The sequence below is a fragment of the Schistocerca cancellata genome, chromosome 9 (genome assembly GCF_023864275.1).
Source record: "Schistocerca cancellata isolate TAMUIC-IGC-003103 chromosome 9, iqSchCanc2.1, whole genome shotgun sequence".
NCBI classification, from domain to species: Eukaryota; Metazoa; Arthropoda; class Insecta; order Orthoptera; family Acrididae; genus Schistocerca; species Schistocerca cancellata.
The window spans coordinates 222,153,930-222,174,696 of NC_064634.1; the positions used below are offsets into that span (position 1 = coordinate 222,153,930).

Sequence of the window (20,767 nt, forward strand, 5' to 3'; positions counted from 1 at the left end):
CTGATCTACTGAGTACTCACTGTGGCAGTTTCCTTTCGGGTTCCACTCCATCTGGCAGATGAATCCAGACCAGGAAGTGATCACTTCCATGAAAGTGACTGACTGCTTCCCACTGAGCAATGTGAGCAGGAGCTATAGAGCAAAGTAAGAGATCAATAGCAGAGAACAACCCATTTGCTGTGCAGAAATGTGTGCTCTGTCCTATATTTAGCAAGTATGCGTATGATGACATGAGAAGCCTCTCAATTGCTCTACCCCTGGGACTGGTAGTTGCATTGCCCCAAAGCACATTGTGTGCATTAAAATCACCACAGAGGATGAAGGGGATGGGGCGGTGGGGGCTGTGTAATAAGGTCAGTTAGAGCCTCTTCATCAAGCACATCATGCGGGAACAAGTAAAGGGCACGAATCGCCAATAGATGATGCACATGCATTGATATGGCAACTGCTCATTAAGTCGTTCTAACGCAGAGAGGTGAGGAGTGGTAGAGGGTACTGACAAAAACACCTACATCTCCTCTAGCCCTCTCTCCACTCAGGTCATCCTTTCTGTGTAGAATATAGGCTTGTAGCTCAGGGGCATAAGACTAATGGAAATTAGTCACCTGGAGACACAGTGTTCTACCCTGAGATAAGTGACGGAGTTCCTCCACAAGCATTCTGGCATCCTGAATACCTGTAAGTTCCACTGTAGGACGGGAGCCATTTCATCGATGTGGTTTTAATTTACCCCTTTGTTTGCACTGCGGACATGAAGTACTTTTAGAGCAACGGGTGGTGGAGGGGCTACCTGGATCGAAGGCATCTAACTCCATGACATCCTCCTCACCAGTCAGATGGGAAAGAATGACGTCTGACAGCGCTCGGGACAGCTTTTGACCTGAACATTGTGAGCTTTTCCCTGCACCCTGTCCCTTCGAGGATAAGCAAGGAAGGGGGCTTTGAGAGGCACTCCGCTTTTCTTGTATCTTCTGGATGCTCACTGTGGAACTGTTGTGGTCTTTCTTTGTGCAGCTGCCTGGATTGCTTTGTCCTTACTCTTTTTTTTTTTGTGGCATGTACATGTGCAAGTACAGGTGCTTGTAGTGGATACAGGCACACTAGACTTCATCTGCATCAAAGCTTCCGCCTTGAGAATAAGATGCTGCACCATGGAAGAATACGTGGTGACAAAGACCGGGGGTTTCGTCGCCTTTTATTCTGTTTTTGGCTTCGGCATAGGGGATCCACTAGTCACTTATTTCCTGTATTCTGCATTCCTCAGCACAAACAGGACAGTCTCGACTCCAGAGGGGGTGATTCCCAGAGCAGTTGATGCAGATTGCTGGAGACTGGCAGTCAGTTCCAACATCACGAGTGGCTTTTCTGCACTTCCCGCATATCGCTTCACCTCTGCAACTAATGGTTGTATGGCCGAAATGTTGGGATTTATAGCACCGCATAGGGTTTGGAATGTAAGGCTGAACATTAAAGTAGAAGGAACCCCACCATAGTATGTTAAGGCAGTCTCGGAGAATAGAATGTGACAATGAAAGTGCCTGTCTTTTCAGTTTCTCCATTATTCCTTTGCGTTCATTGCTCCACACTGCCTACCCCCAGGGATGCCCATTCTTACTTCAGTTCTGCTATGCCCATGTCTATGATATCTCAACACATGACAATGCCCTTACTGGAGTTCAGAGAGGTGTGCATCTCAACAATGGTATCATATTTAACCAGTTTCTGCAATTTCTGAGAAGTGTAACCTGCATTGACCTGTTAGTTTCTACCAACAATGAGCCATTACACAATCGCAATTTTTAAGGTGCCAGCAAGGCCTTCCAAACCTTTATGGATATAGAAGGGGGACACTTTTTCCAAATGTTCCCTCTTTCCTCTTTATCACCAGAAACACACTGTTATTCACAAATCCATGAGCCCCGGTACTGAAGTCCAAAGTATTCTTACTATCACAAGGATTAGCCTCTCTCATTCCTTCTGATGTATGGGTGTGAATACTCACAGGTGGTACACCCTTCCCACTGGGAGGAGATGACGATTTTCTCAGGGTTCCATCTCAGTCCCACGAGCAGCTAGGGAAACAAGGGTCCACTCAAAAGGAGTCCTGCGTGTTTGAGTAAGCCTAATACAACTGAGGTGGAGCAGGTTCCCAGAGGTTTCCCGCTAACGACTGTTCCACCTCAACAACCATGCACCTCATCAGCATGCAGCACACCTTCAAATAGAGGTTTTTTATACAGGTTTTCACCATCCTTGTGATCCATGTGGTCAAGCCAAGATATCCATTCCCTGAGACATACAACATTCCAGCACTGTGCCGCACGGTGGTCGCTGAAGCATGCCCAGAGCTTACGGTGACAAGGGGCTGGTAGCACTTACCACTCCTCAGCTCAGGAACCCCAGAGACACCGAGCCTCTACCCAGAAAATGAATGCTGAGTCCCTGAGGGTGCCACTCAAGGAGACAAGCCCACGGAGAACTGCAATTTTCACAAAGCAGGAGCCAAAATGCCCGACGGGAGACAGGCCATAACAGGGTTAATGGTGATAGCAAAGAGGATGTTGTTTAGGTCGAAGCCCTGATGTATCCCATTTTCCTGCAAAAAGGTGTCCAACAAGTCCAAACCCATACGTACTTTCAAAACTTGGTCTTTTAAGAATTCCTGAAGGGAGCGGGGAAGGTGACGTTGGAAGCCCAATGTGTAGAGAGTACAGAGGATACCAGCCCTCCAGCAGGTGTCATAGACATTTTTGCAAACCAAAAACCATGGCCACGGTCTGGTATTGCACAAGAAAACAAGTCTTGACACTGGTTGACAAAGTGACGAGATAGTAAACTGCAGAACGGCACACTTGAAATCCACATTGTGCAGTGGTTAGTGAATTGTGAGCCTTCAGTCATTATACCAGCCAGGCATGAATCATATGTACCTTGCAAACACATCTGGTGAGAGAAATGGGGCAGTAGCTAGAAGGACGGTATTTGTCCTTACCAGGCTTAGGTATGGGTATGACAGTGGCTTTACACCATCATCTTTGAAACATGCTGTCCGCCCAGATGTGATTGCATGCATGAAGGAGAAAATGCTTGACCAAATGTGCAAGGTGCTGCAGCATCTGAATGTGATCATCATCTGGTTCTGGGGTGGAAGGTTAGGATGAAGTGAGAGCATGATCTAGCTCCTATGAAGTAAAGGTGGGATTGTAGCATGCACAATTCTGAGGAGACTGGTATCACAACTGTCACTTTCTTTTGTTTCCGATGGAGGAAGTCATGGTGGGAGTGGATGGGGCTCAAAATCTCCGCAAAATAGCAGCCAATATGTTGGAGGTAGCAAAGGTGTACACAATGACATCATTTGCTATTATCAGGCAGGAAATTTGGGAATGCACCTTGGTCCCAGGGAGGCGTCAGAGGTTGACCCACACAATGGAAGAGGGAATGGAACAGTTACAAGAACTAGTAAATGAAATACAGCTAGTTTTTTTGCTGTCCTGAAGAATGTGACAACACTGTGCATGCAACTGTTTATAATGAATGCACTTCACCATCATAGGATAAGAGTTAAAAATGTGGAGAGCATGTCTTCACACGTAAATTGTGTCATGGCATGCCTCAGTCCACCAAGGGACAAGTACATGGCACCATAAAGTTGAAATGCGAGGAATGGAACATTCCACGGTGGCAAGGATAACATCTGTAAGGTATTCTACCAGCTCATCACAACTGGGGAAATGTTGTTTGTTGAAGGTAGTCAGGGAGGAGTAAAGCCTCAAGTGAACCTTAGCAAGCTGCCAATTGGGTTTACACGTAGATGGGGTACGAGTCAGCAAATGGATAGCACACAGGAAATGGTCACTCGAGCCAGAGAGAACAGACCACTGAAGATGATGAGCAAGCTAAGCAGTGCAGAATGAGAGGTTGAAATGGGAATAAGTGTGTGTGGAGTCTGAAAGAAACATGCCTGCTCCAGTGTTAGGACATATGAGGTTTAATGCATTGAGAAGGTCAGCCAAGAGGTTCTGGAAGAGCAGCAAGTCACAGAGCAGCAAAAAGGGTTGAGGGAGTTATCCAAAAAGTTGGAGGATGTTTGCCTTAGTGATGCACAATTTTGTTTTCTGGAGGTAGAAAACAATTGGATGCCGTGATTTCAAGAGCAGCAATAATTCTTCTTGTTGGATCTAATGCTGCCAACATTCCATTTGAGGACAGTCGTGATGGGGGTGGGAGGAGGAAAAAAATTCAATGTAGTTATCTCAGCAGCTGCCAAGTGTGAGCCTTCAAAGACTCATTGCTACTGGGTGCAGAGGTTAGACAATCCTGCTCCACGAGATCTACAGAGGCATCAGCATTCTTGCTGGGTCTGCCTGCAGATTCCAGCTTGAAAGAACAGTTGACGGTGCGCACTGATGAAACAGAGGTTGACTGAGTGAGGATATCAAGTGGCGATACAATTGAAGAGGATCTCCGAGTCGGCGAAGGAGAAGCCTGTTTGCCTTTGATTTCTTGGGGCCTTTGCGTATGGCAGATGAAGACTCAGATGTTTGTTGGCTGGAAGGATGTCTTCGCAGGAGTATTCCTTCTGTCCTTTTCAGACTGCCAGTTGTGTAGCAGGTGATTTTGGCACTGGAGGCCAAAATTTGAGGGCTTGTTGCACAGTTAGAGGAGAAGTAGATGGGGGTGATACTGTGACACTGGCTGATTTTACAACTATGGTGCTGAATCTGACGTTTCAAGTCTGCATGGACATGTCCTTCGAGAATGAGGTGTAGCAAGAATGGTACTGTAAGTGCCAGATGGTAAAACGCAGGGCTTTTGATTAGCTGACAACTTGCGAACGACAGGGTAAGGTACATTTTCCTTCACCCTGATCTCCTGGATGGCCTGGATGGCCCGCTCATCAAGATACATGGGACATTCTCGGCATGAGTCTGCATGGTCGCCATTGCAATTGTTACAGTGGGGAGGAGGACGTGGACAACCGCCTTTGTGAGCATCCTTACTGGAAGTAACACATTTGGCCATGTTTCAACAGGACATTTGAGTATGTTTGTAATGTTGACACTGGTAACATCACTTCAGGTTTGGAATGTATAGTCATGCCATGATGACTTCATAGCCTGCTTTCATCTTTGATGGAAGCACTACTGTATCAAATGCGAGAAAAAGAGTGCATGCATCAACATTTTTCATCACCCAATGGACTGCAGTGACGCCCTGATCAGAGGGGTAAGTTTGGATTTCTCCCTTGGTCTGACCAATTATGTAGACTAGTGTAAATAACCCCATATGAAGAATTCAACATTTAATAGGCCTCGACATGAACAGGATAGCTGTGGAGACCGAAGCTGCGAGCAGTTGTTGTGCTTGAGAACCACAATTAGTCTCCAAAAGCAAATTGTCATTGCATAAATGAGAGTAGGGTTTCACAGAGCCGGCAATTCCATCAATACCTTTCTGAATTATGGATTAACCATAGCAAAGGACTGAACTATTTCACTATGTCATACCACGAGGAATCGACGTACAGCTGGGAGAGTCTTGGAATCTTTAGCCTCATTCTGTTTACATGTGCAAAATGTAGAGTAACATGGTGATTGGCTCATTCCAACTGGGGTGCTCTCTTGCCTTAGGTCACACCAGTCAAACACCTGACAGAGGGGCCAATTGACAATTTGGGAAGGTAGCAGTTTAGGCAATCAGCCCTCCTGGGCCTGGCCTGTACCAGAGGGTGTGAGCAAACCCTACCTGAAACTTCCTGGCAGATTAAAACTGTGTGCCAGACCGTGACTCAAACTCGGGACCTTTGCCTTTCGCGGGCAAGTGGTCGTCATTCTGGAAACATCCCCCAGGCTGTGGCTAAGCCATGTCAACGCAATATCCTTTCTTTCAGGAGTGCTACCGTATTTACTCGAATATAAGACGCACCTGAAAAATGAGACTCGAAATCAAGGAAAAAAACTTTCCTGAATCTAAGCTGTTCCTGAAATTTGAGACTCGAAATTCAAGGTGAGAGAAAAGTTTTAGACCGCCCCTCCAAATCGAAATACAGTTGGTCCATTGTAACCTCAAACAATTGAGGTCGAATGGATGAAGATACAGCTACAGTAGTTTGGTTCGAGTCGTAAGCTTAATAGTTAAGCTTTACCAGGTAGCCATTGCTATGTGTCAGGCGCTCCATCCGTTTTTATACAGGTACTCTTCCTTTTTCGCGTGCTTCGTCTGGTTTGAATCGATTGCTTATTTTGCTTTGATCTGATAAGTACCATTCTCTTTTTGTTATAGGTGTTCATGTCACTCTAAGCTGAAAATGCATTATTTTACTGTGTCATGCACTGTTTGTCTCATTCTGATAATGAGTGTTTACGTCCCGTCACCGCTTGCGGCATTCCTTGCTTTTGTGTGCGCTACCGCCGCTTACAATAAGAGAGAGGAATTGTATCATTAGTGAAACAATGGCAAGAGACTGCTATTTGTTGTTACTTACACTGCTGCATTCTTTGATAATGGTCAACAAGAACCAAATAATAGACTGCGTATGATAGAAGATGTTCTGAACGAGAGTTTAGCGAAAATTTTTCTCCATTTGAAAATCTTTGCAGACGACTCTTTAGTACATTACATTCTGCACAGAAATTAGGGTCATCTTAGATTTAAAAATCTAGTCAGTTGCCGTGCTTAGATTCTGACTGTATCACTATTCAGCAAAAGAATAATACGAATATAAACATGACATGATATGTATATTCTTCCGCGTTTGCTGTTCTAGTTTCGTAGTTTATTAGGCAGACAGAATTTAAATGAAATAGCAGCAAACACAAAAGAATACATGGCATAATGTTTACATTATTCTACCTTTTATTTACTGACACAGAGGTTTTGTGCCTGCAAAGCATACCTCTGTAGCGTGACATATATTTGACGGCACAAGTTAGTTGTGGCGACACCTACCAACATTTTTCATAACTTTCGATTACTTTGCACTCGATTCTAAGCTGCAGGTGGTTTTTTGGATTACAAAAACCGGAAAAAAGTGCGGCTTAGATTCGAGTAAATACGGTAGTTCTGCAAGGTTCACAGGAGAGCTTCTGTAAAGTTTGGAAGGTAGGAGACAAGGTACTGGCAGAAGTAAAGCTGTGAGAATGGGGGGTGAGTCTTGCTTGGGTAGCTCAGCTGGTAGAGTACTTGCCCGCGAAAGGCAAAGGTCCCGAATTCGAGTCTCAGTCCAGCACGCAGTTTTAATCTGCCAGGAAGTTTTGTATCAGTGCACAGTCCGCTGCAGAGTGAAAATCTCATTCTCAAACCCAACCTGTTGACTCAGGGCTGGGAATTACAAGTTATCCAGTCACCTGTTATGCTCTAGACCCATGGGCTGGCCTTCAGGAGCACATAGGGAGGAAGAAGAAACAAAAAGTAATCTCATAGTTCACAGGCTGTTCTGATGCCAGGCTACTGAAAATTCAGAACATATTCTCAAAAATATCCCAGACATGTTACCCAAGGGAGTGGGGGAAAAAAAAATAGCAAGAGGGCAGGCATGCAGCATGAAAGGGAAAAGATGCTGCAAAGGCTGGAGCCTCATTATAGCCAAGCACTAACTCACCAAAGAGTGGTGAGCCTCTGGGGGTTAATAAATCTGTTGAGTGTATACATAAAAAGAAAAACAGACATGACATTGTTTAACTACACAGTTGGTGACTAGTCTCTGATATCAATCACAGCCATCCAGTATCTGCAAGCACCTGTAACTGTTCTGCCACGCACTTAATTGTGAACTGCAGGTTAATGATGTAGATGAAGATGAGGGTGGAATGATCAGATAAATCCTGTTGTGTAGGAAGGCCGATGCCACACAGATTTACTGGGACAATTGTTAGAAAGTGCAAACAGGGCACCACTTAGAAAACCAGCATAAACCACTTCTTTAATTCTGTGGCTTTATGTATCGCTTTGGAAGTGATTTGTAGTCTCATGTCTATCCTTATTAGGAACAACAAAATTGTATTATAGTTGAATAAATAGGGGAGTGCAACTATTGTGTGATTTTGTAATGTATTTTGCACGTGGAGAGTCATCTTGGCGACATGTGTCTTCAGTGTGGGACAGCGATCACCGTTGCTTTGTGATACAAAGTACTTGAAGAGGTATTTTTGCATACACTATGCATCCTTGCCCCACGGTGGATTAACATACTGGCTCCAGAGCATGAGCCACTGTGAACAAGCATGAAACCAAGTGGAGAAAATTAATGAGGACTGAAAAATGTATACATTCCCCTGTGAAATTAACTTTTCCTTGGATATTCTGAGTTATAAAGCTATTGTAATGTTCCTGTGGAAAGAAATGTTTATCATAAAATGATAATGTACTTTATGAATAAACGGCACACGAATCTCTGAAGTGTTGTATTTATTTACACAATTTATACTGGGCTCAATTTTTAGTTTCCAGAATTTACTGCATAATCTGGAGATGAAGCCCAAGTTTTCAGTATCCACCATCAAAAATATAGATGAACTAAATATTATTCAATAATTATAGCTCAAGAGAAAATCTAACTTTGCCCTTTCAACAGTTGGGCATGTCACAGCATGTTTACTTCCTCATAAAACTAGCTGTTGACAATCACCTACAATTCGAAAATAAAAGGAGAAATTAGTTACACTCTACCCCTCACTTATCTTTGGCCACTCACCTAAGAAGAATTTCATGCACGATAAAATTAACTTTAAACACAAACTGAAACCACAAGTATGAACAAAAAATGAATGAAGCTTAAGATTAATGTAAAAGAGAATCATGTAAATGGTCAGCATGTTGCCATATTTTCTCCTGAGAAACTGTGACAACTGCAGAACTAGATTGTTTCACACCATAGCAAGATACTGGAATTATGATTCAAGGGACATGCAACTAACACTTTGTCACTATTTAGTACAGTCAGCATTAGAGTCAGACAGAAAATAGATATTACAAAACCTTACACTCAAAATTCTAAGAACTTGCATAGCAATTTAAGTAAAGAATGGTGTTACTTCCTTTAACTCTTATCTTTCTTAATGACCAAAGAGGAAAATAATAGAAAAAAATGAGACATGTCAAGAGAGATCCTGACACTCATTCATCTCACACATTCCCCATGTTCAGAAGAGAGAAGGTGGGGAAAATGTTTTTAGTATACCATCTACCCCAATGTGGCTTGCTGGCTTCCAGTGTACAAATGCAGATTCTGTGTAACTCTTACTACTTAAGAAACCTGCATGGGTTGTAGGATAACTTTATCATTTGCTTGGTGGGTTAGAATCAACACATTCTTATGTCCAGACTAAGATATAGATAAGATTCTGGTTTTAGTCTCAGCCCTTGGTGCACAACCTAATGAACAAAAAGTGTCAGCCACACTTTACTAGAGTCACATATTTTTTTTCTGTCAACAAAACTGAAAGTGTCCTCTTGAATTATATGTAATAGCAGAATAAGCATTAAGTAATTGCAATGTAGCCATAAAAAAACATTTTTTAATATTAACTCAAAAAGAATAAATTTACTGCTTTCTCAGAGCAAGTATAATTACTCTTTTCTTTGCTCAAAGGCAAGGTTCCAGAAGAGATTTCTTTTTAGTGCAGGGAATTTTGAAAGTAATATATGAAGTACTCAGTTTACCTAAGCTGTCAGACAATGAACCCCAGTGTTCACTTCGAGCTTCTAGTACAAGACGGTGAGCAGGTACTAATCTTCCACTCAGTTTCACCTTTATATCACTGAAAAATAAAAACAATTTAAAATTTTATTCCAACTGTTAATAGCAAAAAATAAAAACAATTTAAAATCACAATTAAAAACACTGAAAATAAGGTGATTTAAAATGGCACTAAAATGAAAAATTCTGACTCTGCAGAGAGATAATAGCGACATATGGAGAACACTTAAGGGTCACTAAGATCACCCCCAGATGAAGTGTAGTTCAACAGACAGGTAGCCAGTTGAATGGACTGTAGATAGCTGAAGGATGTTCTTGGAGCAACTCCAAGAAATTAGAAGAAACTGAGAAGATAACCTAATAAAAGGTGCATGTAAGACTTAAGAAAAACTTCCAGGCTAAACTTTAATATCTGTAACTACGGGTTGGGTTGTTTTGGGGGAAGAGACCAGACAGTGAGGTTATCGGTCTCATCGGATTAGGGAAGGATGGGGGAGGAAGTCGGCCATGCCCTTTTCAAAGGAACCATCCTGGTATTTGCATGAAGTAATTTAGGGAAATCACGGAAACCTAAATCAGGATGGCCGAACGTGGGACTGAACCATCGTCCTCCCGAATGCGAGTCCAGAGTGCTAACCACTGAGCCACCTCGCTTGGTCTCTGTAACTAAAAATGTTAACGCACAGACAAGTTTAGAAGAGGCCTTTATCCAGCTGAGGATGTCAAATGGCTAACAACAGTATTTCAGGAATGACACACAACCATTAACAAGAAAATCAGAGGTATCTACTTGATGCTTATCTAATGCTCTGATGACAGTGGCAGTACATAGTGGCTTGGACTCCACATGACATCAAAACCTTCAAAGAGCCAACTTGATCCACAACAGCTCAATCACCGACCAGTACTCACAGAGAAAAGCCAGAGCTGGGCTCAATGCATGTACAGCTTGCTTGATGGCACACTAGGGATTGAGAATAGACAGCCCTGAAGGCCACAGAAGTTTTTAAGAGTGTTTCAGAACATTGTCTGTGTTCATGTCTGTGTGTATTGTACACACCTTTGACAACACTTCAGCACGATGAATCCAGGCCATATATTTTCATACTTTGGTCATCCAACTGTAGTGTCCTTACACATGCTCTATTCTCTATGGCCCATGACATGCAGATGGAAGAGGTATACAAGTGGGGCGATTGCTTTTGTACACCACAGAAATGAGCAGTCTGGGTAGTATGGCCAATCTGCCGCTTTTTTCTAGTACTGAATCAGTGAATAATCAGTTGCACTATAGCTCATCTTCCACTATCATCTATCACCCACAGTCAACTATGACTTGTCATCAACATGACTTATCATGAATTAGCAAACATTATTGTTTTAGATGATGGTGTGCGAAATGCCCTGTTCTTGCTTGACCTCTGAGATGACACACCTCTTGCTTCAATTACTCATCATTACCTTACATCCTTCAAATGTACTAATATTGTGCATCTTGTCCTTTCCACATTAGACAGTTGCTCAAAATGTCAGTATGTGATCTGATGACATCCCTATCACAGGACGCAATGAATTATTACTCAGTTTCCTGTGATGACAGAAGCAGTTACTCTGTAGCAGCAGTTACCTATAACTGAATTGATCATGAGATGTTATTAAGAGTAATACACCTATGATGGTAGTGCAGGTATTGCCATAGAAAAACCCTTCATAATATCTAGAGTGGTTATTACAGATTGCAAATGTGAAATAACCTAGGTGCAGGAAGCATTAAATGTGTGATAAACATTCTAACTGGATTATTTTATAGACACACTGCCTCCAGGGTTGCTGTGGACAGTTTGATTACACTTCAGGGGAAGCTTACAACATGTTGCATGTATATCTCCAGAACCTGCTCTGGTAATAGGGAGAGAAAGTTAAACTTACCAGCTGACATTGAGATGGATTTACGCAATACTGCACTAAATGTGTTCGCTGAAAATTACTTTGAGAAAATGGAGGCTGACTAATGATGGTAACATCTTGAAACAGACCCAAACTTTTTCAGTCAGGTATCACTGAGCAGGGAACCAGTGACAATAAAGATGCTATATCATCAGTGACAACAAGAGTTACAACATATGTTGGATGTGGTATGTACATACACTACAAGTCAAAAGTTTTTGATCACCCATGATAAAAAACTTCATACTTTATTTCAATGTACAAACACATTGTACTAACTAAATGGACCAACAAAATACCTTTTCTCTCTATCAGCAAGTACAATAAAATATGGCTTAGATTGTAGTCTCTTCAAAGTCTCCACCCTTTGCCCGTTGAACAGCTGCATAAACTCTTGGCATTCTGGAGAAACAATTTTGTAGTATTTTTGCAGATACTGGAGTCCAACACGTCTGGAAATTATTCCACAAATCTTCTGCATTAGACTTGCTCAGTTTTCTGAACTCCCAGTCAAGTTCATAACATAAGAGGTCTATACGATTTAAGTCAGGTGACTGACTTTGTCAAATCATATTCTTCAGTTCTCCACATTTCTATTTTGTATTGTCATACAATCTGCACAATTCAAAAGCATATTTCGGATCATTTTCCTACTGCAGAATGAACCCATGACCAGTAAGTGTTGCCAGATGGAACTACACTTGGTCAGTATACTGTAATATCATTACTTCTTTAATATTCCATTAATTATCACTAGATCACCAGCAAAACATCCCTATATCAAGCCCGACCCTCCACCATGCTTCACAGTCGACATCACACACTGACTCTTCATGTGTTCTCCACAAAGTCTATGAACAAATATTTGACGATGGCTTTTAAATACTTCAAACAGATTTGTCCATGAATAACACCTTGGGCCATTGCTGTTCACTCTTGTTTTTGTGTTGCTGTACCCATTGCAATCTTTTCACCTTATTTTGTTTATGTGATACAGGTTTTTGACCACTATGCACTCCTTTAAAACAAAACAGAATTGTAATGCTGAGACAGAGTTTACAGCTGCTCACATACTATTTACTTCCTTGCAAATTTTAGATGCAGTACAAATCCTCTGATGTTTACTCTGTACATAAATGAACTTATCTTTCCTGTATGATGTTACTCAGGGTCTTCCAGATCATGAAACACTTTCATTGGCACCAGTCTGCATGCCAACCAGTTTACACGCCAACTTTTTTTTGCTAAGTAGAATAGCCTCCCTCATGCAGAGCTACAATTACAGCATGTTTTTCAGTTCCAGTCTCCTGCTTTCGTTGCACGAGGAGGTAATATGGCATGAACTTGAGCAGGTACACACACACACACACACACACACACACACACACACACACACACACACACTGCTAGATGCACACAATATACTGGAAATGAATGCAAACTGATGCAAGGAATGAGGCCTGTTATGGATACTCATCAATGCCCTTCTATGTGAACAACTGGTCAAATGCACAACAGGGGCACTTAGTTTTTACATGTTTATACTTTTTTTATTGTCTTTTAGTGTCACAACAGGGACACGTTGGAATAGTCAAATCATGATCCCTGTTTTAACCACAAATCCATAGTTGTGATCTAAAACTTTTGACCTGTACTGTATTTCTGCTTAGGAAGTGACTCGCGTCACAGCAACAGCCATCACGAAGTCTGGGGGCAGGAAAATGCACAATGAAATGATTTTCTGTACAGATCCATTATATGCCTTCTACACATGTGTGGCATAGGCATACCGCTACATTGATGCAATACTGTACTGCGACTTGTGTAACAGGTTGTTTAAGGTGGAGTGGGGAGAGGGGGATGGAGATGCAGAGGTGAAGGTAGAGAAAAGGGTGGCTGAGGTTGGGAAGTGAAATGCAGAAAGAGAATGGGATAAGAATGAGCCACGAGTGAGCTTGTCCTGCTGCAGGAATATGATGCAGTGGAAGATTGGATTATTGGATTGATGGGATTAAAGAGATCAAACTATGAGGTCAACAGTCCCTCCAACCCTTGCATGCCAAGCCAAGAAGAGTCCTCAGCAAGGAAGGACATAGAAAATAAATCCGGGTGAACCAGATTATAACCGAGAATCTATAAAACAAACAGACAGAAGCAAACAGAAGTGAGAGAGGGGTACAAGGACAAATGTGAGTTGCTCCACCCAGAAAGTAGCTTGAGGCCCCTGGGATAGTTGCAACCTCTGCATCTGATTGCTGTTCCCTCTCCCTCCATTACCACAAGAAAATCAGCAATGTGGGCAAGACAATATTTCAGAAAGAGAACAATGATGATATATTAAACTGATGACAGATGGAAAAGAATAAGAAGTAGAAGGATGGGATGGGCAGGACTCAGGTTGGACCACCAAGGGCAAGTGACATATCACATCAATTCCTCAAGCAGGTGATGAGGCCAATGTGCCCCACCTCACAGAGAGTAGTAAAAACCATCTTCACGGGTAAAATGTAAAACCAAGTCAACTGGTTTGGCATTGCCTATCAGCACGAGAGGTAATGTGTGAGCAAATTTAAGGTTTCATCCCTAAGGCGACCAAATTGGGGTAGTCCAGTAGGATGTGGATCATCATCAGATGGGCACCACACCGACATTGCAGTGGATCCCCATGTTGTATTATGTGGCAATGGGTCCCCATGTGCGACCATTGTGAAGCTGACAGAACAGCAGATTTCCTGTGAGAAGCATGAATGGAAGATTGTCACAGTGTTGTGATCCCCTCTATTGCTTGCAGTTCGTTCACAGAAACAAGGCCACATCAATACTTGTTATAAGCCTCCAACAACTGATTGTGTAGAGATGACTAAAGGTCCTGCTCCTGTACCCCCATTTCCAAAGTCAGCATCCTAGTAGCCAACTGGTCAGCATGTACATTCCCTGGGATCCCAATGTGATCTGGGATCAGACAAAGATGACTGACTTGATGGAGGTCAGAAACACGATCTTGGATAGCCACTACCAATGGGTGTCAAGCATAACACAAGTCAATAGCCTGAAGACTACTTAGGGAATCACTGTTGATTAAGAATGTCTCAGTATATGAAAGAATTGAGGGCTCAGGTGATGGCCACCAATTTCCAGCAAATATGCTGAATTTGTTTGGCAGGGAGTACAATTCACTGCACTTGGCATGTGAATGGGCAAAACCAGTTCATCTGTCAACTATGGAGTCATTAGTGTACACTACTTCCAAACCCAGCAATTCAAGGACAGCCAGGAATAGTCAGCAAAAAACCATGGAGTCAACAGAGTCTTTTGGTCCAAAAGATACTAGAGACAGATCCAGAGTGCATGCAATTGCTTCCTGATAAGAAGTGACAGTGGGGCAAATTCGAGTTCAGAGTAGACACACTGTATATGAACTGTGGTTGTGACTCCAGTCCTGGGCTGCAGTAGTGGGAAGTGGATCTCCCTACTAGAAAAAAACATTAGGTTAGTTTGCATGCTCAGTGAAGCAAAGAATTTGTATTGCGTAGTTAAGCTGCAGTTGTTGTCGGCTGTTCTGTAGCAGAGGTCCCCAGCCTCTGTGAGTAGGCTGTTCACACGGCTACAGCCAAGCTGGTGTTACTGAGGCAGTGAAGAGTATTACAGTGGGACCAGAACATTTGCTTAAGTTGGCGAAGATGGGGGAGCCATGTCAACCAGACACTGAAGGCAAATCCCACATAGCTATAACACTCCACCACATTGAGCAAATGAAAAACAAATCATCATGCTCAGAAAGAATACCAATGTGGTTTTACAAAGAGTACTCTACTGCATTGGCCCCTTACCTACTTACATTTATCATGAATCTCTCATCCCCTGCAAAGCCCCAAATGAATGGAAAAAACTGCAGGTGACTCCTGTATATAAGAAGGGTACAAGAACGGATCCACAAAAGTAAAGACCAATATCCTTAACATTGGTTTGCTGCAGCATCATTGAACATATTCTCAGTTTGAATAAGATAAATTTTCTTGAGACCAAAAAGCTGATGTGTGCAAATCAGTATGGTTTTAGAAATCATCGCTTGTATGAAAATCAGCTTGCCCTTTTGCTCACATGATATGCTGTGAACTATGGATAAAGTTGCTTGGTTGGTTGATTGTGAGAATGGACCAAACAGGGAGGTCATCTGTCCCATGATATAAGGTGGCAGAAACCAAGGGAGGAACTACACAAACAGCACAGCCCAGTCAAGAGAAGGGGAAATGGGCAAACAAAGAGGTAAAAAGAATATTGCAACAACAGGAAGAGTAAAGAACAGGAAGGGGAGGGTGAGAGAGACAACAGCGAGAGCAGGGACAATCCAGAGATGCTATGCGTGTTGGAGCACCAGCACTGCCACCAATCCCTACCAAACCTCAAACCACACCATGATCGTGATCATTATACGAGGGCCGTTCAGAAAGTAACCTCCGGTTGATTTAAAAAAATACACCAAGTTAAATAAAAATATTTTAATATATACATCTTACAACTACATCTTTGCACTATTTTTCTACATAGTCTCCATAGCGATTGAGGCACTTATCGTATCTCTTCACAAGCTTTGAAATTCCTTCTGCATAAAAATCACCCGCTTGTGCCTGGAGCCAGCCTGTGACCGCATCTTTGAGCTCTTCGTCGTCATCAAACCGCTGTGACCCGAGCCATTTCTTCAAATGCATGAAGAGGTGATAATCACTTGGCGCCAGGTCTGGGCTGTAAGGTGGACAGTTGATAACGTCCCACTTGAAGGACTCAAGAAGGGCCGTTGTTCTGCGAGCAGAGCGAGGACGGGCGTTATCGTGCAAAAAAACGATACCGGAAGTCAGCATACCACGGCGTTTGTTCTGTATAGCCTGTCTTAACTTTTTTATTGTTTCACAGTACACGTCTTGATTAATGGTCGTACCACGTTCCATGAATTCAACCAACAACACCCCTTTGGCATCCCAAAACACCGTTGCCATCAGTTTTCTGGCAGAAAAATCTTGCGAGGCTTTTCTTGGTTTGGTAGGCAAATTTGAATGTGCCCACATCTTTGATTGTTCTTTTGTCTCAGGGTTCACGTACTTAATCCAGGTTTCGTCACCGGTCACGATTCTGTTTAACAATGGTTCTCCTTCGTCCTCATAATGTGACAGAAAGTCTAATGCAGAGGCCATTCTTTGAGTTTTGTGGTGGTCGGTAAGAATTTTGGGCACCCATCGTGCACAGAACTTACGGTAACCCAATCTTGCTGTCACTATCTCGTACAAGAGAGTCTTAGAAATCTGTGGAAAACCAGTAGACAACTCCGACATTGAGAAATGTCGATTTTCACGAACTTTTGCATCAACTGTCTGGACGAGTTCGTCAGTCACCAATGATGGTCTACCACTCCTCTCTTCATCATGAACGTTTTCTCGTCCACTTTTAAATAAACGTACCCATTCACGGACAACTCCTTCACTCATAACTCTTGGTCCGTACACGGCACAAAGCTCACGATGAATAGCTGCTGCAGAATATCCTTTGGCTGTAAAAAACCTTATGACAGCACGCACTTCACATTTGGCGGGGTTTTCTATTGCAGCACACATTTCAAACTGCCACAAAAACTAAACTAGCGCAGGTACGACGTTCACTCGACCACGGCTTGATGCCGACTGACCTGTTGAGTGCGTGAACGCACAGATGGCGTCGCTACTCCCCCCACAACCCGCACTGTGACCGATCGGAGGTTACTTTCTGAACCGCCCTCGTAGAACAGGGCAAGACATATGGAAAAAAGGCACAAGAAAAGGGGAAATAAAACAGAATGAAAGACCAAACAAAATTTAGGCAAAAGAAGGGGAGAATCTGGCCGGAGTGGAGGCAAAGCCAAGGTCTCCGTAACCAATGCTGTCTGGGGAACTCCATTTCCAAAGAAAAATCCAGGTACTTAAACCTGGAAGAACAAACCATTTTCACGAAGAATTTCAAGGACAGATTTAACAATGTGAGGGTCATCTGCTAACACCCAGGATATGAAAGGTGGGAAGCCGTATTTAATGCAAAGGCCAAATGGTGGTGGAAGTCCAGCAAAATACGGATTACTGTGAGAGGGCCGCTCAAGTACGAAGGAGGGCGACTCATTGCAGAGTAAAAAACCCGGTGTCAACATAGTATGGTGGATATGAAGATGGCAGAGGATGATAGATTTCCACCAGAAGAAGTGGAGGGAAGAAAACCACATACATGATTGGAGTCTCTTTGAATGCATGAAGTTTATTAGACAGGCCAGTAGCCCCCCCCCCTCCCCCCCCCCCTCCCTGCCGCTGCCCAAGAATTGGTTCTTGAGTGAGCAGAAAGGGATTTGATGTAAAGCCACAAATTCGATCCAACAGGGATCATGGAGAATGGGGAGTAAGTGGCCATCCGACACAGACAATCGGCTAGTTCCTTACCCAGGACACCCACATGGCCGCGAACTCAAAGGAAATCAACAATACAAGCAGCAGCGCCAAGATCGATGAGGAGGTTGTCAATGGTAGAGACCATGGGGTAGCAGGAAAAACACCAAGCTATAGCCTGAAGGCTACTCATTGAGTCTGTACATAACAAAACTTGAGTGAAGTAGGACCATTTAATAAAGCAGAGGGCCTGATAGATGACCATCAGTTTTGTGGTAAATACCCCCACATGTAACAGGCAAGAGATGGTATCCAGAGCCAATCAAAACATGACGGCATATACCACAAGACCGGCAGATTTAGAGCCATTGTCGTAAAAACCAGTTTCATCCTGTAACTTCCATAAGAGCAGGCAGAACAAATAATGGAACGGAACACCATTGGAGTGATGTAGGCTTTCGGACCCTGGAACAGATCCATCTGAATCCAGGGTCGTGGAAGCAACCAGGTTGGAGGGGGGTGGTCAAGAGAGAATGTGGGGAAGAGGACAATGAGGGCAGATGGATGTCACAGCAGAGAGAAGCAAGGCAAAAACCAACTGGTAAATCCATCTGAAGGTGGCAGCGGCAGGTGACAGCCTGATGCCATGAAAGAATAGGAGGAGTAAGCAGGGAAAGAGTAGATAGTGATGTCACAGGAAAGCATGAGCTGGGAGTGCCAAATCTAAAGGGGAGGGATCCCCGTGTCAACAAGAAGACTATTGAGAGGGCTAGGGTGAAAGGCACCACTGGCAAAATGCATACCACGATGGTGAACTGGAACCAAAAGAAGCAGCATAGAAGGACAGCTGATCCATAAACTTCACAGCCATAGTCTAGATGAGGCAGAACTAATGCCAATAAAGGCGAAGAAAAGTCTAACAATCCACTCCCTAAGGGGGAAGGAAGTGATGGACACTGAGTTTACGAAAAAAAAAGCCAACCTTCAGAAGCTGAATATGGGGCAACCAAGTAAGCTTGTTATCACAGAGAAGATCCAAGAAATAGAACTGGGGTACCATAGTCAAGTGTTGGGCATCAAGGTAGAACTCCTGATCGAGATGGACTGTAGTACAGTGACAGAAACGCACTACCCTCAGTTTAAGGGGAGAGAACTGAAAACTGTGCGAATGTGTCCATGCAGAATCATGCCGGATGGTACCCTGGAGCTGTCACTCTGCAGAGGCCACCAATTGGCAGCTAGTCCAAAAACGGAGATCATCCAGGGCTGACCAATGGTCCAACAGGCACCAAGTCCAGTAACAGTGATGAAGAAAAGGACACTTAATATGGAGCCCTGTGGAATGCCATTCTCCTGTGCTTGGGGAAAGCTGAGAACAGTCCCAGCCCAACTCAGAATGACCAATGGGACAGCAACTGGTGAATAAAATTGGGATGTAGCACTGAAGACCCCACTCAAGGAGCCTAGGGAGGACATGATGGCACCAGCTGTGTCATAGACTTTCTGAAGATAGAAGAAAACTGCACAAAGTAGGTGGCACTAAGAAAAGACCTGCCGAGGGGGGTTATGGGACTAAACAGCGAGGTCATCAGTCCCATGACTCAGCAGTTACATGTGTAAGATGCAGGCGTCCACTGAAAGTGGGCAGATCCAATCAGAGGCGTCAAACTACAAAGCGAATAAGCTAAAAGTACACACACACAGCAGAAGGCATGAAAGGACAGGTCAAATCTAAAAATGGTAAAAACAGAGGGATAAAACAGCGGTCTTTCCATGGGGAAAATAAAACCACTTCCACGAAGGAAACTGAGGACCAGTTCAACCATTGTCAGTCTGGCTCCACAATTACATTGTATGAGTGACTCATTACGCAAGAGAAAACAATAGGTGAGCCCGATGTGTGAACTCTTCCGGTGAGGACTGGCTGGAAGAGTGCCACACTGCAGTAGTCTCCTTGACTGTGCAGAGTTTATTACTGAGAACAGCAGTGCACCAGATGTCATTCCACATTTGGGCAACAAGAGATTTTATGTGTCACGGCATATACCAAATGGTGGGGGATACCACCTCAACGAAGCACTGTCCGTGCAGATGGAGAGGCTTGCATATCTGCATGAAGCTGAGGGATATGCCGAATGAAGGTAGAGGACCTACTGCCGGAAAGGCCTCAGCTGATGGATCAGACTAAGAGTGTCCCACAACGTACCATCTTCCCTATCCGCTCCTAGTCCTTACCCAATTCCCTTTCCCAACCGAAGGTGTGATGCGATCCATGCCGAGGGGTGAATGGCATACGGGATCATGTGTCGCAAAAGGAGCCTCAGAAATACTGAGCGACCTCCCTGAGTAAATCCTTACACCGTACAGAGTATTTGTGGTGTGGACCGTGTAGATCCCCAAATCTCATGGCACCAAGACGGACACGACCAATTAAAACAAAGTGAGGGGCAAACAGACCTCAAACACCCAAAATCAGGGTCAGGGCTGGTGGAAGACATTCCCACTACTGAATCAGGGCCTAGACCTGAGACAGAAGTGGGAACTGTAACCGAGAAGTTGGACCAGATCAAGATTAAAGCCTTGTCTGGGGCCCAGAGGAGGAAACTACTCAGGGAACAGGGAATTAAAAGGGCTTGAACCTAAGACACCCAAGAAAAGACTTCCTCAGGTTGAAGGGAATACGCAGACCCCCCACAATGTTGAAGACAGGCAACAAGAGGAT

At 43.6% G+C, this 20,767-nt stretch overlaps 1 protein-coding gene across 1 annotated transcript in view; it reads right to left on the bottom strand.

The window, feature by feature from the left end:
- The window catches only part of LOC126101579 (rabankyrin-5), a 443,789-nt gene that overhangs the window by 350,543 nt on the left and 72,479 nt on the right, over positions 1–20,767 (bottom strand). Inside the window, exon 3 of the mRNA XM_049912232.1 lies at positions 9,664–9,761. Coding sequence (XP_049768189.1) covers positions 9,664–9,761 — 98 coding nt within the window. The remainder of the gene's footprint in view (positions 1–9,663; positions 9,762–20,767) is intronic.